General features: G+C 46.7%; 2 protein-coding genes across 2 annotated transcripts in view; one reads left to right on the forward strand and one right to left on the reverse strand.

Moving 5' to 3' along the window:
• LOC6528555 (low-density lipoprotein receptor-related protein 1B) overlaps positions 1 to 26,367 on the forward strand; it is a 53,873-nt gene extending 27,506 nt beyond the window's left edge. The window contains exons 2-22 of the mRNA XM_002089563.3: positions 6,638 to 6,751; positions 9,506 to 9,631; positions 9,696 to 9,818; positions 10,126 to 10,377; positions 10,440 to 10,760; positions 11,063 to 11,439; positions 11,505 to 12,250; positions 12,312 to 13,379; positions 13,471 to 15,229; positions 15,290 to 15,585; positions 15,653 to 16,008; positions 16,067 to 16,335; positions 16,391 to 18,505; positions 18,582 to 19,251; positions 19,362 to 21,399; positions 21,595 to 21,981; positions 22,047 to 22,860; positions 22,932 to 23,496; positions 23,565 to 24,897; positions 24,955 to 25,081; positions 25,212 to 26,367. Coding sequence (XP_002089599.2) covers positions 6,638 to 6,751; positions 9,506 to 9,631; positions 9,696 to 9,818; positions 10,126 to 10,377; positions 10,440 to 10,760; positions 11,063 to 11,439; positions 11,505 to 12,250; positions 12,312 to 13,379; positions 13,471 to 15,229; positions 15,290 to 15,585; positions 15,653 to 16,008; positions 16,067 to 16,335; positions 16,391 to 18,505; positions 18,582 to 19,251; positions 19,362 to 21,399; positions 21,595 to 21,981; positions 22,047 to 22,860; positions 22,932 to 23,496; positions 23,565 to 24,897; positions 24,955 to 25,081; positions 25,212 to 25,364 — 14,009 coding nt within the window. The 3' untranslated portion in view covers positions 25,365 to 26,367. The remainder of the gene's footprint in view (positions 1 to 6,637; positions 6,752 to 9,505; positions 9,632 to 9,695; positions 9,819 to 10,125; positions 10,378 to 10,439; positions 10,761 to 11,062; positions 11,440 to 11,504; positions 12,251 to 12,311; positions 13,380 to 13,470; positions 15,230 to 15,289; positions 15,586 to 15,652; positions 16,009 to 16,066; positions 16,336 to 16,390; positions 18,506 to 18,581; positions 19,252 to 19,361; positions 21,400 to 21,594; positions 21,982 to 22,046; positions 22,861 to 22,931; positions 23,497 to 23,564; positions 24,898 to 24,954; positions 25,082 to 25,211) is intronic.
• On the reverse strand, positions 4,884 to 5,725 carry LOC6528554 (protein nemuri). The gene has a single exon (XM_002089562.3). The coding sequence runs from the start codon at positions 5,692 to 5,694 to the stop codon at positions 4,969 to 4,971; it is 726 nt and encodes a 241-aa protein (XP_002089598.1). The 5' UTR covers positions 5,695 to 5,725; the 3' UTR covers positions 4,884 to 4,968.
• Positions 26,368 to 27,945: the final 1,578 nt, after the last annotated feature.

Below are 27,945 nucleotides of genomic sequence, written 5' to 3' on the forward strand. Positions count from 1 at the left end.
AGTTTACGTGGTCACAGACACAACAGAACGCTGGCGCAGTTGAAGTAGAGATAGGGTTAAAGTTTTTTTTACTTATTGCTTCGAAGTGATTTGGCTTTTAGTAGTTCTCTCAGGCCCCATTTTCTCCATTTGGCCAAATAGAAAGCACGTAATAAACTCGATTTAAGTGCCGAAAACATACGGCCACAGACAACAAACCGAGCGAGCAAACCGAAACCAAAAACGCCGGCAAAGTCCAATGTCCAAGGCAAACAAGCCAAAGCCGGACACAGCTATCTGGCCCAAAGCAAACCCCATTTCCACCGCCCACTACCACCCTACTCAAACATGCAGTGGTGCCAGCAAGCCATTCTGAAAAAATTAGGACCAAAAGAGAACAACTGGACGAAATCAAAATAGATTGGTTAGCAAATAATAAACTAGTTTTTCCTATGACAATGTTAGTTTAAAAAAAAAAACTTTTCGTTTAGCAAACTCAGGTTTATTTTATTGATATATAATGAAATATATATTTGTTGTACTTTTTTTAATTAAAAGGCAATTGGTGTTGTTTGGCCTGTTATTCCTACAACATTTCCCGACCTTGTACCCCCTTTACTATCCCAATTCGGAACCAATTCCCGCATGAATTTAAAGTGCATTTATGTCAATAACGCTCATTATGCGCACTCCAGTGCATTAAATTATTCATGGAGTGGAGCATTCGAGGACATTACATCTGATTTCGCTGTCGATATAAATGAAAATTGAGACCGCAGTACAAGGAAGTTGAAATGCCAACGGAAGCCGCCGAATTTGTATGTACTGCCAGATGCTGACCGGCACCGCAGTGGGGAATCCCCACAGGATGCAGCTCCGGCTTCCTGCTTCCTGCGGGCTCCACGGTTTGCTTTAGGCCATGGGCAATGGCAACCGGAAATCTGGACCGCCCGCATCTCTCTTTGTCACCTTTCCATGATTTTTATGCCAGAGGAAGCTCATATTATAAAACAAGACAGGACGCTATATTCGTTTTACTCGACTATCGAATACACCTGGAAATTAAAAGTTCTTTTAATCTATGGTTAGAAGTTGGCAGAAAAAATATAATCATATACACTGTGGGAGTGTCAACTTTTTGCGTTTTGTGGGCGTGGCAGTGTTCTGAATTAAAGACGCAAATCACAGTCGTTACTAGAATCTTTATACAGCACATATGGCAATCATTTCGTTTCTTTAATTCTCCCCCGCAATCCTATTAGCTGATTAGTTGGTATTGGTTGATGAATTAAAAGAACTATAAGCTTAATATAATTATTATTTTCTACAATAATTTTTTAAAAATTATTTATGTTTTTTCTGTGTACTAATTTTGTGTCGTATTAAATTGTAAAGCTGTGATTTTTAGAAGGAAAAATTCGATACCTTGATGCTGCTCATTAAACGTAAAGGAAAAATGTTGTGAATTGAAAAAAGCATCTTCCCAGCGTTGTGTGAATTTTCACTATGTTTTTCACTAAAGGAGTAAGAGGATGAAGACCTGATAGATGCGAGACGGGAGGTGGCAGACATAAAAGTAATGTGTGAACTGCAAATTGCACGAGCCGACAACGGAAATTCGTCGGCTGCCGGCAGTGAAAATGTAAACGATATGCAATGGCTCCATTCCGAACGAGGGATGGCTCAGAGCACTGGTGTAAATTTAAGCATTCAATCGTTAAGCTTGTGGTAAATTTCTTCGGCCCAATCCACCGATGTATTCTCTTGCCTGGGGAAGTAAAAAAAATCCTCGCCATAATAAATATTTGTATAAAGATACCAGTTTGTAAATGTTCTTTGTTTTAACTATCCAGCTCTACATAAGTATTTACTCAAATATCATTTAAATTCAATTAAAAAAAATAAGTTCGCCATATGATTTCCGTAATAAACACCAGTTGTCCTTAATAATGAGCGCTACCTCACAGCAGTGGGAGGTTCAGGCAGCACACAATCCCCAAAATCTCTGGCACATTTCTCAGCTGACAACTGCCGCTCCCGCAGACAACAAGAGACAACAACAATCACGGAAAGTTGTGTGTTGCATGCCCCTCAGGCGTGGCACGTACTCCTGCCAACTGTCAACGCGTCATTCAGCGCGCTAATTAAGTGAAAAACTATGTTACACACAGACAGCCAACGCGCACAAACACAGATCTTTTTGACCCAAAAAGCAAACAAAAACAAGTACAAAAAACAAGATGGCTTTCCATACTTAACGGTCACGACTAACTGATACTTCATCTTTGATACTTGGGCTGAAATTTATTTGAAGGCTTAATCTGTTTTTTCAAAGGGGTTCTAAACGTATTAGTTATTTCAGAATGGAATGGATCCATATCTCATCTTACTCATTGATTGCGTAATTGAAGATTGTAAAAATGTATATTTTTGTATTATAGTCAGAAGGAGGTGTCTTTTATAGAAATAACTTATACTACACGCAATAAATGTCCCCTTTGATCCAGCAGTATTATATTTTTATTACAGTCAGAAGGTGGTGTCTGCTATACAAATAACTTATACTACACGCAACAAATATCCCCTTTGATCCAGCAGTATTAGGTGCGCGCAAAGTTGTTGACAAACAGGGAGGAGCAGATCAGGAGGTGGAGGAGGGGTGCTGAACTGGATCCGAGTCCTGAATCCGAAAGTTTCTGTTTTCCGTGTGCGCCCACATAATTCGCAACAGCGACAGATGCAAATTTCCCTTCAAGCCCAAAAGGCGCTTAACCCGTTTTCCTGCTGATGGAAAAACAAGAGGAGATTCAGGGCAGAGGTCGGGTCGCTCAAAATCAGAGCAAATAGCTAGGACAAAGGCTTTAAGGGTAAAGTAATATGGCTGCGTTAAAGATCCGCTTCTGGTTTAAGAGCCTGCTACAAAAAGCAGGAACCCAGTCGGAAACTAAAGCGTTGGCACGTCTGCCAGCCAAGAGTCAATTAAAATTTCTATTTGATTTGGCAAATGTCAGTGGCAGGCAGTCGTTGCCTGGCTAACAGACGCTGGCTGGCAGAAGGGCCGGGACCTGAAACAGAGACGGGACTCGCCAGCCACCCACTCAACCAAGCGGAGGAGCACAAGCCCATCCCATTGTGCTGACCAACTGCCAACAGCAGTTCAGACAGATAAGAGCAACTCGAAATTGGCTACAGGTAGACCGGGTAGACAGAGCAAACACAGGATAACGTCCTTCAATGTTCTCAAAAGGAATTTCTCAAAAATTGCGAGGGAGTGAAGCAAGGCAATAAAGTTATCTTTAATTATTGTTCACTTAATTTTAACTCGAGGTATAATCAGTAAAATATTTATAGTTGAAAATTCTATTATAGATTAAAAACATACTTTCGGAGAAAAGAGGAGACGACTATAATTTTTTAAAGAGTCCAACGCTTGACGTGTTTCGACTTTATTTCAATCACAAGTAATTATGGCCCATATATTTTACTTATTTTTCTCTTTCTAATGAAGTGCTTGAAAACTCTTAACGAGCACCTAATTTCCTCAAATCCTCTGCGACCAATTCCAATTGACTTGAAAATAACTTTCTGCGGAACATCCTTGAACAAACGATTGGCATGACGACGCTGTCAGGTAAACGAACCCAGTGGCCAATCCAGCCAGACAAAAGATAAGCTGAAGGGAAAACATTCTGAAATTGAGTGCATCCCAGATTTGGAGTTGGAGCTGGCTCACCAACTGCACCCCCTTACTGCGAATCCCTTATTTTGATTTTATGTGGCGCAAGCACTAAACCTCCATGGGAACTAAATCAAAAAGAGGCGTAAAACTAATTTTGAACAGTGCAAAAACCGCTAAACGAAATTGCAGCGCTCTATAATTTATGGGGTCATGCGAGCATAACAGTATAAATACATAAAAAATCACTATAACAAAAGCGTAATAGCTACGAAATTTATGACTTGCGGTTGCTACCTGGCGGCACACACACCTGTGTATGAGTTCGCGATAAAAACTTTCTCTGGCGAAATACGTGAGTGTTTGCTCCGAAAAGTATGCTACAATAAAGTTTATTCCGAGGGATATTTCCAGCAATATTGCAATTCGTTTCTGTTAAGCTCTTTTACTACGTTCAGATGCAAAACACATCCTGCAGAATTTGTTTGAAATTAATCTATTATTTAGTGGGCTAAACTTGTTTAGAAAACATATTTTGTGGCTCAGTTTTCCTTGTTTAATTTATTTTGTATTAATATTCATTCATTCATAAATGACTTACTCAATGGGAATCTAATGCTTACTTATGTATATACAATAAGTTGTACAAATTCGAACTATTATATGTTTGGCTCAGTCTCTGTCTCTCTTTCAGTCTAGCTTCCACACTACTTTTTAATAGATTCTTGTATAGTATAGTTATTTTGGCCTAGATCCTTTGGAACTACAATATGAAAACAATAGAGGACAAGGTTCCCAGCTATCAGATAAAAAATATAAAAATGGAAAACTTTTTAAAAGTTTGCCCGTCACACTTTTGGGTGGCTTGTGGGCGTTAGAAGGGGAATGACTAAAATGCTTATACCGGTATACCGATAGGAATTGGTAAGAAATAAAAAAAAACAATTTTCAAAAGTGTGGGCGTGGCAACTTCAGGAACCACACTTGCGCTGCGCCTAAGACTCTAGAATGCAGGATTAATCTCGACGTTCTAGCTTTTATCCTTCTTGAAATCGGAAACGCTTCCTTCTGCCTGTTATATACGTTTCAACTAATCGAATATACCCTTTTAGTCTACGAGTAACGGGTACAACAATATTGAAAAATATTTCGAAAATTGCGAAAATCGATTGCAGTATCCTTAACCGCAAAAGGGTTTGATAACCGCAAGATAAGAATACGCGATTCATTTGATTGTGGATTATTTATTAAGATTTTCGCTGCTGTTTAAATGTGTTTTAAAGCTGCATTCGAAGATGGGAGTATTTACCGCATTAGGCCACCTTGTTTGACGGCGCACCAGCTTCCTTGTCGGCGGCTGTTTTGTTCTTCTGACCCTGTCGCTTTGTTTTGGAACCCGATCTTCGTTTGTTGCCGCTGCGCTTTGAAGGCGAGCGTCTCCGTTGGCCACGACGGCCGCGCTTTCCCTTGCCGCCGCACCTGCGGTTTCCCCTCCTGCGCTTGCTGTTGCCACGCCCCCTCCGTCCGCCCTTGCCGTTTCGCTTGCCCCCGCGCCGGCGATTACGCGCCTCAGCGCGTGGGAGGTCGATTTCCTGCTCAAGCTCCTCCTCGCCTTCATCTTCAGGTTCCTCAAGGTCCTGCAGTTCATCGACGGACTCGTCCTCCCTCTGCAACTGTTGCTTGACTTCAGTCTTTGACTTGGCGGGTGTGCTGTTAGCGGTCACCGCTTTGGTATCCAGTTTTTTGTTTTCCGTTTCAGCTTCGGTGTTTTTGGTTTCTTCCTCCTCTCCATCGTTGATATCATCTCCCTCCTCGTCCTCACCATCGTCGGCCAGGTCTTCTTCATGCTCGAGGATGTCATCGCCATCCTCCTCGTCCTGCTGAATGGCATAGTATTTGGCATTCAAGCGCTGGAGGCGAATCTGCTGCTCCAGAGCTTGTCTGGCCCGGATGCTGGACCTCCTTGGCTGGGCCAGGGAACCTGTTCCAATGCTGAGCAGCGCCACCAGGGCGACGAACAAGAGCCACTTCAATGACATGGCTGTTGGATGCGTTATGTTGCTGCACTGTGCCGGACAAGGCTTTTATGGGGAACCAGAGTTCAGCTTTTGGGCGGCTGAGTAAACGAGTCGAATGCTTTTTGTTTGACTTGGGAAAGTGGGTCCTCTGGATCTGAAAATGCTGTCACAAGGAAGCTGGGCCATTTCTGACACCCTCTTATTTATGCGCTAAGCAAATTTAAATTACTTTTTTATTGTTTACGGAAGCAGCTAGAAACAGCTTCGACCAGCCTAATGATGCACTGTTCCAGAGTCACGTACATCGGCATTTGGCTTCCAGCAATGTAGCTTCGTTGTTAATGTTTAATTGTAGGCACGTACTGGCCTACAACAACTGCATAAACATTGAAATTATCTGGCATTTTCGGCGAAGAGAATGGAACAGCATCGGGCTTTTCGGTGGGTGGTGGTGGTGTTTGGCAAGGTGGCGTTAACACGTCGCCACTCTGCATATTAAATGGAAAAATAATTTGGCAATCTTTTGGTCGCAGCTGTGGATCAAGTGAAGGAGAATAATATTATTCGGGAATAATGTATGTGCGTGTGAGTTGTCGGCTATATTGCATAGGATGAAGAGCGCTAAAATAGAGGAATGGAATTTGTTTTCCAAACAATGAAAATGCGTAATATTTCATTTAATTATCTAGCCTGACCATCGGATCTGCATGCTTATATCGCACTTAAGATATCATTTAAGAACAGGTTGGCCACTCTAGTTAATCCCTAGTGTTGGGATGAATACCTCAGTGACTACAATGGCACTATTTGTGATTAGCATAATGGTTTCGTTCGCACACACCTCCTTGCATTCATTAGTATGCAAACTGTGGCAGAGACTCAAATGATTGAATGGCTGCCTCCACTTGCTCGTTCTTCCTTTCCATCCTGAATGACCATTATTCCGTCATCTATTCCATTGCAGGTCCTTGTCCAGCCTCGTACTTCACATGCAACGATGGATTCTGCATACCGATGCGATGGAAATGCGACTCCAAGGCCGATTGTCCGGACATGTCCGATGAGGGCAGCGATTGCGGTGAGTATTCAATGTGTCCTTCGATCACTGTAAGCCCCCCAGAATCCCCCACATGTGCTGGCAACTCCCGCTGGGGACATTAGCAGGCGGTGATTGCTTTATTATTGGTTTGGCTGTTTGGTCGGAACGCTTTTTCGGCTATACCCCTTATAGCCGTGCCTTCGTCCTAATGACAGGTGGACGGGCCTAAAAATCCACCGCAAATACATGGTCAAAAGCACCGGAATATTCACCAGCTGCCCGCAGCAAATGCAATTAGTTGTCGGACCATTTTTGGGGCGAGAAATCCGTAAATTGAAAGCCCAGTTGTCATGGTCCATAAAAGCCAACTCTGGTCGACTGTCAGTGGAAAATGAATGCGCTTGTCCTTAATTTTCTCGAGGGCTGATAAGTGGAAAAGCCACAAGACTAAAATTAATGTGTAGACATTTTTATCTCCTCTTTTTTCAACTCAATGATGACTGCGAAGTGCAACAATTGCTGCTGGGTCGCAGAGTTCTTCTGGCATTTTTAATTTAATTTTTGTGGCACTGCAGCCGGGAGAGAACGACAACTGAGACGACAAATTGTCGGCAAATATTAATGCAACAGATTATAATAAATGTGCCCGGCACATCGTTGTCATCTACATTTGCCCAACTTCCCAGCCCCGCCCCTTCCCCCGCCCCTCTTGCCGTTCGCGCAATTTCAATTAAACACAACTGAACTGAATGCAGACACACAGGCACACACACACAGCCACACACACACAGCCACACACTGAGTTATAAAGTGTTGTCATATATATAAGCCTCTTGATATATTGCATTTAAACTGGCCTCGTTACACTAGCGACAAAAAAGTTTCCTCAGATCGTCGGACCAAATAAATTGCATTCAAATTTATACTGAACTTATAAATGGGGCTTGACTTAAATGGACCCTTGGGATTTAACAACTGTGAATATCTAAGCATTGCTACTTTGAAATGAGGGAGTCATTTTGTGGATGGAGAGAAATGGAGACTCTGCTGAATTTGACATTGCTTTTAAATTGGTAACTGAAGTTCGAACGAAGAGGGTAAATGTAACAACTTCCTTGCCATTTTAACCTATTGACCCATCTTTCACTTTCCTGTCCAATCGTGTTTTGCTCACACTTATGCATTCGCCATTTTCGAGTGTATCAGTTTTTACGAGGTCTCCTTCCCCATTTGACTGCATATGGAATGTTCCCATACAGCAGACATTACGAACAATATTATAATATTTTCCTGGTTTCCTAGAGTCATACATTTGTGCTCCTTGTGAGCATTTCAGAGATGCAAATTGCTTGACACAAATAAGGGGATGTGTGCAAAGAAGAATTCAAATAACGCGTTGTACTCTCTCCGCAATGGTGGTCCAAATCAAAGGCAGCCATGACAATGCCTTGACATCGAACGGGTGGCATGGGTGACTCGGAAGATGTGAGATGGGAGATGTGAGATGGGTGGACGGATGGCGACCGCCGTACGCGACTATAACCATAAAAGCCACATTGGCAACACATGGGAACGGCCAAAAATATTTTGCTTGCCAAGAGGTTAAACTCCAGAGACATCCATTGGACGTGTCCATGTCTCCGTCTGCCGTGCTTCCGTATTCCCGTATTCTCGTATTCCCGTATCCGGGCATTCGGGTGTTCGTGTGGCAATTTGCATGGCGCTGGCGGAAGGCAACACGGATATAATACGTAATAAGCCCAAGGGCATGCAGTCACCGGGTCCAGAGGAAAGTTTAAATTTTTTATTTTTCCCTGAACCCAGAGAGCAAGGAGTAAGCGGGCGAAAAACGAAACCAGGACCAGAAATTTTTATCAAGGGAGTCGTGGCGACGGAGCCGTGGGATGCTGACCACCAGCGAAATTGGAGGGTGAGAGTAGCGCAAACTGGAGCCCGGCGTTTATTTAATCAACCCGGACCCTCGAAAATGGTCAAAAATTATGTTGGCGGCCAATTGTTAAACATTTTCAAGTGCCACGGGGAGTTCAACTAACTGGATGCGAAGTCAACTCGAGAAATTAACGTGCCATTTAGCGGAGCGTATTTGTCACAGTTATTTTTTATATTCGAGGTCTTGTGAGGGTTGGACATTGTCACCCCCTAAAAAAAGAATAAAACTCACTGGCTTTAATAAAAGGCGAGCTAATTGGGTAATGACTTTGAAAGGAACAGGGAGCACGGGCATACTAGGGGTATTTTCCATTTCAGAAAGCCACCAGATGGTCGCCAAACTAATCTGCTTCCCTTTGATGTATGTATGTCTGTGTTCCCATGGAATACTACTACGTGGTTCTTTGGAGACAATTTTCCATTTTACGATTTCAGTTTTGTGCGGTCAAATATTTCAGCGATTGCTTGGGAATAAACGTACACCTTAAGCCGGATAACCACATTGATGACATTTTTCGTTTGGCTTGCCCAACACTTTCCAATTAAAAGTGCCAGGACTATAGTGTTATTTCTAGGGTTTTCCACTTAAAGCGGGAGTTCAAAGTTTTATATCTGGCAAAAGTTGGCCACGACTGCCCTTGTTTGCGTGTTATTTACGATATCTCGCGAAATAATTCAGCGATTTGTACGAACAACAGCAGAAGCAACTTTTTGTTGGCCAAAATGCGGACCAACGAGCAACCAGCTCCAAGACCACTAACAAACCCCGCCATAAATCTTCATTTCGCTTATTGTTATTGTTCGGGAGGAGTGTACTCAGCTTGCTTCTCATCCGTTTTCCAGCCGAAGCGCCCAAGTGCAACGAGGGGCAGTTTCGGTGCGGGGCGAGCCGCCACTGCATCCCGAACAATTGGCTCTGCGACGGGGAGTTCGACTGCGGCAAGGGCGACACATCCGACGAACTGAACTGTAAGTAAGCCGCGGGCCTGGCCACGCCACCCACTGACCACCGCCTCATTTGCCTCCCGACCAGGTCCGCATGGCGCTACGCCCAAGTGCCGCGCTTTCGAGGGCCAGTGCCGCAACGGCGACTGCCTGGAGTTGTCCCGCTTCTGCGACGGCCGCTGGGACTGTGATAACGATGAGCTGCAATGTGGTAAGTGCAGCCGATCGATTCGGCTAATTGGGCTGCCCAAGCCAACACAATCGTAGTACAACATCCTGTTTCTAAAGTCCTTAAATATTTACTAGAAAATTGTGTGTTGGTCCAGCCAAAATTGTTCGATATTTAACTTTTAACTTAACTTTTTTTTTGTACCAACTACAAATTTGTAACTGCTTTTCAAGTTATAAAAATTAATCATTATTCATTTATATTGATTTCTTTCCGGTACACACCATTTCGTGTCCTTATAAACTCTTTTTCAAACAATCTCATTACGATAATGTCCACTTCTGAATAGATAAACAGGACGCTGCTTGTGCAGCACTGAACTGCAGCTTCAACTGCAAACTGACCCCGCAAGGGGCACGCTGCTACTGCCCCAAGGATCAGGTGCCAGAGTCGTCGAACTCCACCCGCTGCGTGGACTACGACGAGTGCTCCGAGCCGGGCACCTGTGACCAGCTGTGCCGCAATACGCCGGGCTCCTACGAGTGCTCCTGCGTCTCCGGCTATGCGAAGACCAAAGGAGGTCGCTGCCGGGCCATCAATGGTAAGGGCCACAATAGCACGCCGAAGCAGATACACATCCGGCTAATCCCTCTCAATTTATAGTGCCACCAACGGAGCCGGCAACGCTGATATTTCTTTCGCGGGACGGCGTGCAGAGCATTGGAACGAATGGCGAAGTCATCGGTCCCCCGGGGGCAAAGGATAATGATAAGGCTGGCGATGGCGATGGCGATGGAAGTGAGGAGGAACTGCTGCTCTCGCAACCCCTTCGTTTCGTGCACGCCTTCGAGGTGTGGCACCGGAATCGCACCCTCTGCTCCCTGCTCTTCAGCTGGCCCGAGCTGCAAATGCGGTGCCAGCGCATCGATGACGCCCGGGTTAACTGGACACTGCCCTTCTCCTCGTTTGTCTCGCCGCAGCAATGTGAGTGACCGTTTATCTTGACCCCGATGTGGGTCCTTGCACAGGGTATTCCGGTTCAAAAGTAGAATTCATAGCCCACTTGCATTCGTTTGTCGGGAATCTTGCGAGTAAAGAACTATAGCTTTCTATCTAAACTATGTGAAACAATATGTTTTCCCAACAATATTAAACCTTGCAAATCAATTTCGCGTATTATATGTAAATCTTAAATTACATCCGTTTCAATTTAAAGAAAACTAAATCAATTTTAAGAAAACCAAACCAAAACCAAAACTACATTTGGCTCTATTGTTCCCTCACAGTTTTCTCTGAGCTTCGGCTGGACTGGCTGTCGGGTAATTGGTATCTGGTTAGCGAGGACGACGGCCTGGTCTATCTGTGCACCAATGCGATGACTTACTGCCGGGTGATACTGCAGCAGGTGGACCCGCTGTCATCGCTGGCTTTGGACCCCACCAAGGGCTTTATGTTTTACACAGATTGGACGCCCAGTTTGTCGCGTTCGCTGCTCGACGGCAGCAATCGAACTGTTCTGGTCACCGAACAAGTTTATCACCCGAGCAGCGTCACATTGGACTTGGCAAACGAGTTGGTGTACTGGATTGACATCTACAAGGATGAGGTGAACAGAGTGGACTACGAGGGCCGGAACCGTTGGACCCTTAAAAGGCCACTAGATGTGAGTATTGTGATGGATTAGTAAGCTAAGGGTTTATTTGATTATTTCTGTATCTCGTTTTGTAGTCGCCAGTGCCATTGAAAACCATTCATGCCGTGGAAGTTTTTGAGAATTCGATTTATCTGGCGGCGTGGATGGACACGGCTATCGTTGCCCTGGACAAATTCACGCTCAAAGCGCGCATTCTCCATTCGAATGTCAGCCGTGATGCCAATTTAAGAATCTTCCACCGCCAAAAGCAGCCCGAGGTGGCTCATCCGTGCCGAGACAACAACGGCGGTTGCAACCAGATCTGTGTGCCGCAATGGACGAAGGGATTCGCCAGCGCCAAGTGTCTGTGCGCCGCCGGCTATAAATTGCGCAATCAAACGACCTGCCTTCTCTCCGTCCTGGACAAGTTCCTCGTGTACAGCGACAAGCATCTAGCTAGGATCAGTGGCATACCGCTCGACACCGAGCGAGTTCAGCAGCTGGAGCAGATCGGCGAGCAGCCGGATGTAATGGTGCCGGTATACAATGTATCGAAAACCCTGGCAATTGATGTAAATGTTCGAGGCAAAGCGGTTTTCTATGTGGTCGCCGATTCGGGTGCGAGTCCCTTCGGAAACGGTGAACCCTCGTGCAGCATTCGGAGTCAATCGCTTAATGGTAGTGTCTCTCGACTGCTGACCCAAGGTCTCAAAAGGGTGCACGCTGTGGCCTTCGATTGGATCAACGATCATCTGTACTGGTCCAACCACAAGAGAATGCAGGTCGCTCCCCTGCGAAATTTGAGCAAAGTGCTGACATTCAACACGGACTGTGATGCCATGTAAGTTTAAAGAGACCGAAAATAATCATCGTTCTCCAATTAGAGAATTTTTATTTTAAAGGTCCCTGGAACTTGACCCCACAACCGGACTGCTCTACTGGACGCAATGGGAGTCGCAATCCTGCGAAGCCGGCATCTACAGCGCCTGGATGGATGGAACGCATAAGGAGTTGCTGGCTAAGGGCACCATCGCGATGCCCATGCAATGGCCCCGCAGCCTCGACGTGGATCGACGCACAAAGGAGCTTTACTGGTGCGATATCCGACTGAGCACCATAGAGCTCATGAAGCTGGATGGCACTGGCAGGGAGGTGCTATTCAAGTCGGACCAGTTCCATCCGTACTCGATTGTGCAGAGCAATGGACTTATATATTGGGCTGACAACAAGAACTCTACTATTCTGCGATTTCATGCGCACCAGGCCAATCTATCAAACACATTTAGCTCAACAGTGCACTTGCAGCGAACTGGTAGAGCTGCAGATCTGCGCATCTTTGATATAGCTACACAGCCACTCCCCCAAACTCCAAGTGCTTGTGCGCAATCCAAGTGCCCGGGCATGTGTTTGAACACGCCAAAAGGCGCTATATGCCGTTGTCCCGATGGGTTCACACTTAACGGCACTGGAAGCCACTGCATTCCCCAACTGGCTCCCTCCCCCATTCGTCCCAATTGCACTTCAGGCTACATGTGCCGCAGCACGCGGCAATGTATCGACAGCAAGGACATGTGCGACGGCTTCGAGGACTGCGAAGATGGCATTGACGAGAGCTCCGATCCGAAGGGACCTTGCAACGTCAATACCTGTGATAAAACCCATAACTTTGTTTGCAATGGTCGCTGCTATCAGCGATCGCTGCTGTGTAGCACCATTCCCTACTGCTCGGACGGAACGGATCAGGCCAATTGCCACCAGAACACCTGCAACAGCAACGAGTTCACTTGCCACAAGAGTGGGCGGTGCATTCAGCTGACGTGGGTAAATGACGGAGTGGTTGATTGTGGCCCAGATGATGATTCCGATGAGACGTCGGAAACTATCTTCGCCAGTAAATGCCCGGAATTCGACTGTAACAACGGGCGGTGTCGCCAGTTTGCCGATGTCTGCGACGGCGTTGATAATTGTGGGTAGGTTCTGCACTTCCTGGCCTAGTCTGTGGACAGTGGGCAGTGTCAATATGAGTTTATAATAAATAAATATCTTGCTTCCATTCTCTAGAAACAATGCCGACGAGGTGGAATGTGATCAGGAGTGCGAGCACGGCGAGAAGTATTGCCGGCCCATCGGATGCTATGGTGAGATGCACATGTGCGATGGTATCCACGACTGCGTGGACTTCAGCGATGAGGCTAATTGCAATCAGACCAAGAGCGATAACCATCCGATGACTGGGTGGAAAGAGCTTAGCGAGTGTGGTCCCCTCGAGTTCGCTTGCATGGATCCATTTGAGTGCATTCCGAACTTTCTGCGCTGCGATGGCATCCCGCACTGTTTTGACAAGACGGATGAGTTTAACTGCACGCATATAAATGCCAGTCGATTTGATATGAACGAAACGGTGATCTGCGAGCACCCAGATCGGCTGTGTGGCTTCTCCAAGCTGTGTGTAACAGTGGATCAGCTGTGTGATGGCAAGAACGATTGCGAGGATACCACGGACGAGGGCTTTCTATGCGCGGATAAGCTGTGTGATCGCGGACACGAGTGCTCCCATCGTTGCCATAACACTCCGGAGGGATATATATGCTCATGTCCAGACCACCTATACTTGCAGCCAAACGGAAAGCGCTGCAGCATGCAGCACGCCTGCGATCACTGGGATACTTGTTCACAGGTTTGCGAAAGTAGCGGTAAGGGTTATGATTGCCGTTGCTTGGATGGCTTCGACTTGGCCTTTGATCGGTTCACATGCAAAAGCACCGCTCCGGATGAGCCATACGTTATCTTCACCAACAGGCAGGACATCAAGGGCATCAACCTAAAAACATTAAACGTGGGCAACTTTTACAGTTCTCTGAGGAATATTATTGCTCTCGATTTCTTGTACAATAACGAATCCAACGTTGAGATATACTGGACGGATGTGATAGACGACAAAATTTATAGGGGTCAACTGGTGGGCGAGAGTTTGAGAAATGTAGAAGCCGTTATTCACTCCGGACTTTCTACTACCGAGGGATTGGCCGTCGATTGGGTGGGGAAAAACCTATACTGGATCGACTCAAATCTTGACCAAATCGAGGTGGCAAAACTGAATGGAAGCTTCCGTCGAACCCTGATCGCTGGAAACATGGAGAGCCCACGAGCCATAGCCTTGGACCCAAGGGAGGGTCTTCTCTTTTGGACGGATTGGGATGATAACTCGCCAAGAATTGAGCGGGCCAGCATGTCGGGCGATGGCAGACGCATGATCTCCACCAGCTGGCAGTTAAGTGCAGGATGGCCCAATGGCTTAACTCTGGATTACACCCAAAAACGGGTTTATTGGGTGGATGCCAAGTCGGACTCGATTAGTAGTACCATGTATGACGGGTCCGAGCATCATGTAGTACTGCGCAACAAGGAAATTCTCTCCCACCCATTCGCCATTTCTGTGTTCGAGAACTACGTGTACTGGACGGATTGGCGAACCACATCGGTTATACGTGCCAACAAGTGGAATGGAAGCGATGTACAGGTGTTGCAGCGCACCCAGTCCCAGCCCTTTGGCATTCAGGTACTGCACTCTAGTAGACAGCCCTGGGATCGGAATCCCTGTGGCGAGAACAACGGAGGATGCTCCCACCTTTGCCTCTTGAGTGGGAGGGGAACCTTCAAGTGCGAGTGTCCTCATGTAATGCGCCTAGATCCAGCCGATGAACGTAATTGTGTTCCCAATGAGCAGATTCTTCTGTTTGTCATGGGAGACGAGATTCGGGGTATTGATTTGCATCAGCCCAATCACCACACCATACCAACGATTCGGCAGTCTCCAAGGGTAAATATAGCATTTAACTATACACTTTTGAGAATATGTATTAACTTTTAAAGTTTACAGTTGGTCGCTCCACAACGCATTGATTTCCTTGTAGATGAAAGTCGCATTTTCTGGTCGGATATCCAGCAGAATGAGATCTCAAGCGCTGGCATCTCGAACGGCCTGATAGAGCCCATAATTAACACCAACATTGAGAAACCCCATGGCTTTGCAGTTGACTGGATTGCCCGGAACATGTACTTCTCCTCTGGGCAGATCAAGTGCAATATTCTGGCTAGCAACCTTAAGGGCGAATTCGTGACTATTATTCACGAGGATCTTAATATGGTGGACAGCATTGTCCTGGATCCTGCCAAGTAAGTGATCTTCTCTTTAGTTTACAAACAGTGTACTGTTCATGACACTATTCTTTTATTTCTGCAGTGGTAAAATGTATTGGATACACTCTGCCTCCGATGGAAGTATGTCTCAGTTGGAGCAGTCTAATCTTGACGGTTCAGGTCGTTTGTTGATTTATCAGCACGAGAACAATCTTCAAAGTTTGACAATGGATTTCGACTCTCAGCGTTTGTACTATGCATATGACAACTCAGGTATCGCCTTCTACGACATTCCAAGAAACGAGACGCGTAAAGTACTGGTTGCCAGTCCTATTACATCGATCAGTTCCCTAACTGTCTACAATGGAACGCTGTACTTTCCGGAGAATATTCAGAGTGTAATCATGCAATGCGAGAAGGAAGCCTGCTCCAACATGTCCTATCTTAGAGTCAATACAAGTAAGCGAATGCTAAAACAAAACTATTGATCATTCATCTTATCCACTTCCTCTTGCAGAGAGCATTCAAAGCATGAAGATGTTTTATGCCGATGCCCAGACCGGCTCAAATACCTGTGCCGAGTGGGCCTATCGCGGTGGCTGCCAGCAGCTATGCTTGTCAACTTCGTCCACGGAACATGTCTGCCGCTGTGCGCTTGGATACGACGTTGAGCCTAACAACCCAACCGGTTGTGTTCCGCGGGCGGAATTTATTTTCTACTCCATCGATGTGTTGCAGGGCGTGGAAATGATCGACCCATCGGAGCAGTTCGATACGCCTTCTCCGGTAATATAACCGTTTGATATTTGGAAAATCAAATTTGACAAAATCATTGTTACAGGCTTTGGTACCCATTTCACGCGTAAGCTCGGCGAGCTTCATTGACTACCTTGCCCAAACGGATACATTGTACTGGGGCGACAACGAACTGGGTAGTATCTCTCGCGTGAAACGCGACGGAACCCACCGGGAAACTATTTTGGAGGCTCTTAACCTGGTGGGATACAAGCAGCAGGACTGGCTGGGTGGCATTGCCATCGACTGGGTGGCTGGAAACATCTACTGGAGCGACACAAAGCGAAATATCATCGAGGTCGCTCGCTTGGATGGCAGTCATCGATATGTGGTGGTCTCCAATTTGGAAAAACCTACTGTTCTGGCAGTGGATCCACTACAAGGTCTGCTTTTCTATGTGACCCAACAGCACATAGGTCGTGTCGGACTGGATGGAAGTCAGCCCTTTGTTTTAGTTAATCAAACACGAGCCAATTGGGCGGTTGGGAGTCTGGTTCTTGACATAGAAGCCACCAAGGTTTATTGGTGTGAGCGATATCCGGATGCTCTAATGAAGGTGGACTACGATGGAAATCTTCGGGAGCAGCTGATGAATGAAAGTCTGAACAATCCCGTAGCTCTGGCCAAGATGGGCGACTATCTTTATTGGGCCGAAAACAAGTACAACGAGGGAATTATCCGGGTGGCTCCTCTGGCAAATCTAAGTCAGTCAAAGGTAGTCCTGCAGACGGAGCAGGATGCCATTAGGGATCTGAAAATATACTCCAAGCACCTTCAGCGGGGAAGCAATCCTTGTGCCCAGAGCAACGGAGCCTGCGATCAGCTCTGCCTGTTTAACGGAACCAGTGCCGTTTGTGCCTGTGCCCATAGCCGTCTGGCTTCAGATGGCACCAGCTGTGAGCCATACGAAAACTTCCTGCTGTTTAGCTATCGAAGCAACATTGAGAGCATCCACATGACCGACCATGCCAATAAAAACTGGCCAGTTCAAATGATTTCGAATAGCAGCTTGATGAGAAACGTAATTGCCATCACCTATAACTACGAGGAACAGTTGGTGTACTATTCGGATGTACAGCTCAGCACCATAAACCAGGTGCACTTCAATGGCACCGGCCAGCGCGTCCTGTTGGAGCAACAACAGCGAGTGGAAGGCTTGGCCTACGATATTGTCAACGAGCAGCTTTTCTGGACCTCGAATAACAATGCGACTATCCGTAGCGTTGAGCTGCGGCATCTCTCTGAGCACGCTGATCAAAACCTGATTCATGTCAAGAAAGTGCTTAGTCTACGGGAGAATGACAAGCCGCGTGGCATTGCGGTAGAGCCCTGTCTGGGCATGATATACTGGACCAACTGGAACGAGGGTTCGCCCTGCATTCAGAGATCATACCTAACGGGATATGGAACAGAGGTGATCATAAAGACGGATATCAAAATGCCTAATGCGCTGACCTTGGACCTGGAGCAGCAGAAGCTATATTGGGCGGACGCCCGGCTGGACAAAATTGAGCGGACGAACTATGATGGCAGCAATCGCGTGGTGTTAGCCCACTCCACGCCCAAGCACGCCTTTGCAATGGCTGTCTATGGGGATCTTCTCTTCTGGACGGACTGGGTACTTCATGCTGTGGTCCGAGCAAACAAGTACACCGGCACGGATGTGCTCTTTCTGCGAGAGCACGTGACCCGTCCAATGGGTATTGTGGCAGTGCAGAACACCAGCATCAACTGCGATGCAAATCAGTGCAAGATACTCAATGGTCAGTGCGAGGACGTGTGCATCCTAAACAAGAGTGGTCAAGCCTCCTGCCATTGCACACAGGGAGTATTGGCTCCCGATGGTCGTCGTTGCATTGCTCCAGTGAACACAAGCTGTGGCTTATCGCAGTACAACTGCCGTTCCGGCGAATGCATTCCTTTGGAGCTTACCTGCGATAATGTGACCCATTGCGCAGATGGATCGGACGAGTTCCGCAGCTACTGCATCTTCCGCCAATGTCCTGAGACGCACTTCATGTGCCAAAACCATCGATGCATTCCGAAGGAGCACAAGTGCGACGGGGAACAGCAGTGTGGCGATGGAAGTGATGAGACCCCCTTGCTCTGCAAATGCCAGTCAGAAGAGATAGACGTGCATCAATCCAATAATCACACCAGGGTGAGTAGATGCATAGTTCCGATAAGTCTCACGCACTAAGATTTCAAATGAAAATATTCGAAACTTCGTTTTTTAGGAAACTCCGGATATGTTCCGCTGCGGAAGTGGAGAGTGCATTCCTCGCAAGTTCCTCTGCGACAGCTTAAAGGACTGTCGCGACTTCAGCGACGAAAAGATGTGTGCTCCGATTCCCTGCGAGCAGAACGACATGACGTTTGTGCACTGCGGGAACAGCACTATATGCATTATGCCCAGATGGCGCTGCGACGGCGATCCCGACTGTCCAGATGGCACGGATGAGTTGGACTGCGGCAACCACACCAGTGCAAGCTGCGATCCCGGGCAGTTCCGCTGTGCTGCTGGGAACTGCATTGCCGGCTCCTGGCACTGCGATGGTGAAAATGACTGTGCAGATGGCAGTGATGAGATGAATTGCCGCTTCGAGTGCGGGCACAATCAGTTCGCCTGCGACAAAACGTGCATTCCAGCCAGTTGGCAATGTGACGGGAAGAGTGACTGCGAAGACGGCTCCGATGAGGGGCCGCAGTGCCCGAGTCGGCCTTGCAGACCGCACTTGTTCCAGTGCAAGAGCTCCGGTCGCTGCATTCCTCAGAAGTGGGTGTGCGACGGTGAAAAGGACTGCCCCAGTGGCCTCGGGGACGAGGGCAGCGAGGACGAAGGACCCCAATGCGGGGGCGTCGCTCACATTCCGGACTGTCCGCCACCAGCCCACCTTTGCACCAGTGGTAAGTTAGGATTCTTTTTATTTCCGTCTACCATACTAATCATTTCTTGTACTGTGATTACACTTGTATTGCACAATTAATTAAAAATAACACCAACTTTTAATCGGCAGGGCTCTGTATCGACTCTCATTACGTGTGCGATGGCGATGAGGACTGCCCCGGAGGAGACGATGAGTATGAAGGCTGTGTGCCAGCCTTTCAGCCGCACTCCTGTCCAGGCGGAATGATGATGCACCAGTGTCTAGATGGCGACTGCATATTCAAGAACCAGACGTGCGATGGCAAACTAGATTGCAGCGATGGATCCGATGAGGCAAGCAGTCTGTGTGCCCACACTCGTGGATGCAATGGCACCGATGATTTCCGCTGCAAGAATGGAGCATGCATCCATGCTGATTTGTTGTGTGATCGAAGGAACGATTGCGCTGACTTCTCGGACGAAGAGCTGTGCAATGTAAATGAATGTCTGATTCCAGATATCTGCGAGCACGAGTGCGAGGACAAGGTGGTTGGTTACCAATGTCATTGTCGATCGGGGTTCAAACTTCTTCCCAAGAGCACGCATCTCTGCACGGACATCGATGAGTGCAGTGAGCAGCAGCCGTGTTCTCAGATCTGTGTTAACACTTACGGATCATACAAGTGTTTGTGCGCGAAGGGTTATGCTTTGGTTGACCACCACACCTGCAAGGCCACCAGCAACGTGTCCATGGAGCTGATCTTTTCGAACCGCTATTATATCCGTCAGGTCGACATGACGGGCAATGGCAGCATATTGATCAACGAACTTTCCAATGCAGTGGCCCTGGACTACGACTGGGATAGTCAGTGCCTGTACTGGTCTGATGTCACCAGCACCGTGGGTACCATCAAACGACACTGTCCCAAGGAAAATAAAACGCAGACATTGCATCAAGCTATGCTTAAGAACCCGGATGGCTTGGCCGTGGACTGGGTGGCCAAGAATTTGTACTGGTGCGATAAGGGATTAGATACCATAGAGGTGTCCCAGCTTGATGGAAAGTACCGGAAGGTCCTAATCAACGAGTATTTACGGGAACCGCGTGGCATTGCCCTGCATCCATATCAGCAGCACATCTTCTGGTCAGATTGGGGGGATACTCCGCACATTGGCAAGGCTGGCATGGATGGCTCCAATCCAAAGATGATTATTCGCGACGGTCTGGGTTGGCCGAACGCCCTGACCATTAGCTTTGAGACGCAGCAGCTGTTTTGGGGCGATGCCAGGGAAGATACGATCTCGGTGAGTGATTTGGACGGAAATCATACGCGATTGCTACTGGCAAGGAGCATTAATCCAGCATTGAATCTGCACCACATCTTTGCTATTGCCGTGTGGGAAGGTCACATTTACTGGTCCGATTGGGAGACCAAGTCCATTGAGTACTGCAGTATATTCAATGGGCAAAACTGCACCACTTTGATTACCACAATCCATCGGCCGATGGACCTACGCGTCTTTCATCCCTACAGACAGCAGCAGCCCATGAGCGGGAATCCCTGCCTGGCTGCCAACTGTTCCACTCTGTGCGTTCTGTCGCCGGAGAAACCTTACTACAAGTGCATGTGTCCCACAAACTTTATCTTGGCGGACGATGGACGCACTTGTCGGGCTAATTGTACGGCAGCCCATTTCGAGTGCGTTAACACCTACAAGTGCATTCCCTTCTACTGGCGCTGTGATACACAGGACGATTGTGGCGACGGCAGCGATGAGCCGGAGACCTGTCCACCCTTTCACTGTGAGCCAGGACAATACCAGTGTGCCAACAAGAAGTGCACCCACCCATCGAACCTTTGTGACGGCATCCACCAGTGTGGAGACGGCTCTGATGAACTTAATTGCGACAAGTTCACCTGTTTCGACAACCATATGAAGTGCGGAGCGACGGCTAATTCGAGTGCGTTCTGCGTGGACAACGTAAAGCGATGCGATGGTGTTAAGGACTGTCCGGGCGGAGAGGATGAGTCCGCGTGCACGCCGCTCGTCTGCAAGAGGGATCAGTTCCAATGCGGCAACAACCGCTGCATGCCCTTCGTGTGGGTGTGCGATGGGGACATCGATTGCCCGGACAAGTCCGACGAGGCTAACTGTGATAATGTTTCTTGCGGGCCTAATGATTTCCAGTGAGTATGATTTTGAATGTACTTTTTCTTTTTGTTCGTTGTATCCATAGTCGGTAGGCTTCCTTGCCGCTTGCTATAAACCTAGCTCCGTGAATAAAACTAACAGTCGCAACAGTCGACTAGCCCGTTTCGAACCCCGTTGGTAGAACATAAATGTATGTGAAAATAAATTTCGTTTTCTTTTCTTCTTTTTAGATGCGATTCGGGTCGATGTATTCCACTGGCTTGGCGCTGCGACGACGACCACGATTGTCCCAATGGCGAAGACGAACCAGAAAGCTGCTTTAGCTCCAAGGCCACCTGTGATCCAACTTACTTTAAGTGCAACAATTCCAAGTGCATTCCCGGACGTTGGCGCTGCGACTACGAGAACGACTGCGGTGATGGGAGTGACGAGCTGAACTGCCAGATGCGCAACTGTTCGGAGAGCGAGTTTCGCTGCGGAACGGGCAAGTGCATCAAGCACAACTATCGCTGCGATGGGGAGATTCACTGCGACGACAACAGTGATGAGATCAACTGCAATATCACCTGCAAGGAGAATCAGTTCAAGTGCGCCGCCTTCAACACGTGTATTAACAAGTGAGTGATCAGGACTAGTATCCGAAAATAAATATATCTAATTATTTATACGTACCTTAATTCAGGCAATACAAATGCGATGGCGATGATGACTGCCCGGATGGATCTGACGAGGTGAACTGCACTTGTCATTCGGATCACTTTAGCTGCGGAAACGGAAAGTGCATAATGTCCCGCTGGAAGTGCGATGGCTGGGATGACTGTTTGGACGGCAGTGACGAAAGCTTGGAGACTTGTGCCAAAACTCACTGCCACGCAAACGCCTTCAAGTGCCGCAACCAGCTGTGTATCCGCAACTCGGCGCTCTGCGACGGCGTCAATGATTGTGGGGAGAACGAGGATGAATCTGATGCTGTGTGTGCGGCGCTGCCCAAGTGTCGACACGATCAATTCCAATGCGAAAACGACGACTGTATCTCGAAAGCGTTTCGATGCGATGGGCAGTACAACTGCGTCGATGGGTCTGATGAGATGAACTGCCAGCCACCTGTTTGCGGATTCGGAAGCTGCTCTCAAATTTGCATTGAGAAGAAAGCAGGCCACTTCAATTGTAAGTGCACGGATGGCTATCACAAGGGGCCGGAGAAGAATGCCACCTGCCTAGCATCTGGACCGGATCAGATCCTCTTGCTGGCTTCGGAGCAGGAGTTCCGATTTATTCTCCCTGCCAAGCAGGAGGGCACCACCATAGTTGGCTTTTTCCAGACGGACAGCCTCAAGATAGACGTGTTCGACATACTAATTAGGCCTAAGGACACGCTGCTCTTCTGGATTGACTCGCACCACGGCAAGGTGCACACCATGAAGATAGCTACACCGCATGTGGAGGGTACGGGAGTAAGGGTACGCCGTGATCTCAAGGAGCTTACTGCATTCAATGTGGGTATCTACTACGCATACTAATTTTGTACATATCACAACCGTAACGGTCTACTAATTTTACTCGATAGATTCCCGAGTTGGACGACCCAAAATCGTTGGCCGTGGATTGGATATCTCAGCGTGTGTACATCATTGACTCAAGGCATAATCAAATACTAGCCACCGATATTGAGGGTAAAAAGTACATCTCTCTGGTGTCGACGGGTATGAATCCTACGGATATTGTACTGGAACCCGAATCGCGCATTATGATCTGGTCCACCCTTGAGAACGGTATATTGGTGGCCTCTCTGGACGGCAGCAACAAAAAGAGTTTGGTGGAGCGAGACGTGGGCTGGCCAATTAGTTTGTCAATGGACTACCCGACAGGACGTTTGTACTGGGCTGATTATCGGAAGGGAACAATCGAAACGTGTCGTCTCAATGGCAAGGATCGCAACGTGGTGAGGCGTTTCGGAAATCGAGAGAAACCCCAGAAAATCGACGTCTTCGAGGACTATCTGTATATCAAACTCTACGATCAGAGTATCATTAAGATGAACAAGTTTGGCAACGACAACGGCACCTACTTGCTGAAGGGCTATCGCTCATCTGACATTGGCATCCTGCATCCAATGAAGCAGAATAGGAATAGTGAGTTGACTCTTTTGGTTGAGAATTAATTTTTTTTTCTTATATTTAAATAATATTATTATTTCTAGTAAGCAATCCCTGCGCCAAGGATCCCTGCAAGTCATCTCGCGCCCTTTGCATTCTCTCCTCGGAGGCGTCCGTTGGGTACAGTTGCAAGTGCGCTGAAGGCTATGTGATGACCGATGATGGGGTTTGCAAGGCGCATGCGGATATACCAGACTATTGCCCTCTGCAGTGTAACCTGGGTACTTGCAAGATCGTGGATCACGTGCCCAAGTGCATCTGTCAGCCGCAGTTTGAGGGCGAGCTATGTGAGCACTATCGGTGCTCCGGCTACTGTCAGAACTACGGAGTGTGCTCCGTTGCGCCATCGTTGCCAGGATCTCAAGAACCGCCACCGCTAAAATGCACCTGTACAGCAGGATGGTCGGGGGCACGATGCGAGACCTCCATGCCTGCTTGCCAGAGCCGCTGCCACAATGGCGGATCGTGTCTGATCTCCGAAACGGAGGGCATGAAGTGTAGCTGTCCCAAAATGTTTATTGGCGAGCAATGCGAGCACTGCAAGAATCTAACCTGTGAAAATGGCGGTATCTGCAGGGAAACGCTAACGGGTACGCCACAATGCGAGTGTCCGGATGGCTTTACCGGCAAACGATGCGAGATAAACGAGTGCGCCGATTTTTGCAAGAATGGCGGATCCTGTGCGATCAGCACTAAGGGTCAACGGCAGTGCAAGTGCCCCAGTGGCTTCTTCGGCGAGCATTGTGAGTCCAATTCATGCCGTGACTTCTGCCACAACGGAGGAACTTGTTCGGAGAGAGGTGGTCGACTAAGTTGCACTTGTCCGCCGCGTTACATCGGCGAAAGTTGCGAATCTGATCTATGCAACACCTCCAGTCCACCGCACTTTTGTGACAACACCAAGGTGCCCACCAGGGATCCCTGCACGGTAATGATATGCCAGAATGCGGGAACGTGTCACATAATCAAGGGCGTGGCACTCTGCAACTGCACAGACCAGTGGAATGGAGATTTATGCACCATACCCGTTACGGATGACAATCCCTGCGCCCGGTATTGCGCGAATGGTGGCGTCTGTCATCTGGACGAGTATAGATTGCCACACTGCAGTTGCATTGGAGAGTGGCAGGGCAATGCCTGTGAATTGCCGCCTCACTGCGTCGGAGGCGAGTGCAACGTCTGTCGTCCGGGGAGCTCTATAAACGAGTGTTTGTGTGGGAACAACAGGGTGGTGCCGTGTCTATCGGACAGTGCCGATGCCCTAAAGGGTGAACAGGAGCCCACGGAATCGGACGGAGTGTTTTCTGTGCTAGTCGTGGTCCTGGCTGTGATCCTTCTCGTACTTGCCTTGTTCGCTGGTGCCGTTTACTTCCTTAGGTGGGTGTTTTTTATTGTGACATATTTTAGCTTATCTAATCTACGCCTTTTACGCAGGAAACATCGCATAGCACAGCCATTTTCCCACGCTCGACTGACGGACAACGTGGAGATTATGCTCACTAATGCCATGTATCGCGGGGATGCAGATGAGGCGCCCACATTCGCCAGTGAAGATGACAAGGTGAGTCCATATTTTCACAATTCTTCTAAAATTGTAGTTCTAATGATTTTTGCCATTTATAATTAATTGACTTAATTGTCCATAGCCTACATATGCTATTTACCACAACTAACTCTTGTTTATTTTGCAGGGTAACTTTGCAAATCCGGTGTACGAATCCATGTACGCGGATGCCATTCCGGAGCCAGTGAGCACGGAAATAACGCACAGCACGGCTCCGGACGAGCGAAAGGGACTGCTGCAGCACACGCACGACGAGAATCACACGCCGGACATCCTCTGATGATTAACCAGCTGCAACCCAGAGCTGCGCGAGTCGCAGTTATACATGGAGTCATCCACATCCCGCACTCTCAATAATGATTTAAACTCGAACAATGGACTGATAGTTTAGCCATATAACGAACTTTTGTAAACGTTTGTGTATATTTTGTTTCTTTCTTGATATTTCTTTAATTGATATTATTTAAATTTTGGGCTGACCTCAGCTCCCATCCAAAGAGCTATAACTCGGGCAGCCTTGCTACCTTTGTTATGTCCCCAACGATGTCCTTATATTTTTTATTTGCCTACACGTTCTACAAGCGCCTTTTGATAAATGAATTTTTAATATACGTGAATCTGTGTATATCTGGTACGTTTTGTGGATCTGTAAATTTAATAGTTGGTAGATTTAGTTGTAGCTCGCGAGCTGAAGAGAAAGTTGTACATATTTTATACATTTATTGCCCACAAGCAGCCTAGTTAACATTAAACGAAGAAATCATTCGAGCAGTCACTAACAATTTGCCAATTAGTGAATGCGGGCGAAATTTAAATCGTCTTTTGATAATGACCAAATATGCATTTAAATTAGTTAAGTACTCACAAAGCCAGGACAAACAAAGCCAGCACATCCAGAATATATCAATTAACGATCAAATTTCTTAGAAATAATTACATTACCGAATACTTCACACATCTAGAATACTTATGACTACATACTTGTAGCGTTATTTAGTTTGCACGATTTTTAATCTATCGACCTAAAACCGAAAGGGATTTATTGTAAAAATAATGCTCAGACAAAAGCCAAATTTTAACAAATATATAATGTAAAAATGATATTTATAATGATGAATGTAATTAGCTAAGCGAAGCGCAAGTCGTTAAACTAACGCGCAACAGTAAACGCACTGAAAGAAAACACTGTAAAATATAATATGCATTAATTCGCAATAAATAGAGCTAAGGAGTGTTTCTTTTAGGCGAAATAAGAAAAAATAAAATAAAACGATACAATGCAATAATAATGAATTTTTTCTCAAGGATTTTCCGCGGCGCTCATATCCTGGGAAAACTAAGGGTAGCATATTTCCACATTTCCCATTGCGCAAAGCTGTTCAATCACGACCATCTCACGGATACTGATAGATACACTTGTTACCCACAAGAAATCCAAATCGGCCCAAGAAACGCAGATAGCTGGGTCCATTCAGGACCTATTTCGGTTTGGCTGTGAGAAATGCAGCCGATTTGAATTTGCCGATGCACAGGTAGCCGGGATACATTTCATCCTTTTCTTGCAGCAGAAAAGGATCACAGGGGCATATTCAAAATGTGTGTGTGGGAGAGTTCCTGCGAAACACCGCATGACTTTGTTTTCCGTACGAATAATTCTATTGTAAGCAGGGGAATTTGTCTGTGGGAAAATCAGTGCCGGAGTTTTTGAATTTTTGGCAAATTAATTTGTTAAATGACAATTAAATATGCCGGAGTTCCAAAGACAAAGAACTAAGGGGGCGCTAAGACGATTTCTGTTAATAATGGTAAACAAGTTTGCCCAAAAATCTGGTAAATGGCCTATGGTATATGAGTTAATACAAAAGGAGGTAGGTGTGCGTTCCCACAGAGATTCCCAAGAATGAAATCAAAAGTAAAAACAAATGTGATAGCCGAAACCCCACGGAAAACGCACAGAATTCCGATCCCGATCCCAGCATCAAATCACAGCAAACACAGCGCACAAAGGAATGAAACCGAAGGATCCAGCGAGACAAGTGGAATGCAAGGAGGCGAGTGGTGGGGGATATGCGAACAACCACAAAGCAAACAAGCATAGATACGGGATCTCAAGCATGTGTGGGAAACACACGAACAAGTGCAACGGTATTTGAAAATGCAAAAGGATAATAGTGTAGAAGGAAATGGAAATTATGATAATTTTCGATCGCTCGGCGAAGGTGTTGTTCCTTTCTCACAGCAGGATCGGGTAACAGCAGCGCCGATATGATTGAGTGTGGGAAGTCCGGGATCGAAATTTTCGAGGATCTGAGTCCCTAAACGGCGGGGCGACACTCGACAGCCACACGCAAGGCAGCCGCAGGACGAGAACAGGCTGTTGCGGAAGTTATTACGGAAGTAAAATCAAATCGTGAAGAAAATTAAAAAAGGTCGAAAGGGAAAGGCATGAAAGGGAAAACTTAAAATTAATAATGGGATAGAGGATGTAGATCAATTAATATCTGGATACCCTGTTCAAGCACTTTTATTCAGAGATCAAAATAAACATTTTGGGTCAAATCTAAGGCAAATGATTTGTAAGTCAAATAGTTTTAAGGTCACCAAAATCATTAAAAAATAAATCCAGTAACATTTCTCATTTGGTATATATGTATAGGACATACTTTGGCTACGTAATCATTCTACCTTCACTGTTATATACCCATTACGCAAAGTACATTTTAAAATTATTTTCAAAACAAAAATAATTAAATAAAACAAAACATTCTTACTTACCGTCTTACCACCTTACTAGGGTATACAAGTATTAACAACAAAAAGAAAAGTATTATATTATAATTTATTGAAATAAAAAATCGACT

The sequence above is a fragment of the Drosophila yakuba genome, chromosome 2L, assembly GCF_016746365.2.
Source record: "Drosophila yakuba strain Tai18E2 chromosome 2L, Prin_Dyak_Tai18E2_2.1, whole genome shotgun sequence".
Lineage (NCBI taxonomy): Eukaryota > Metazoa > Arthropoda > Insecta > Diptera > Drosophilidae > Drosophila > Drosophila yakuba.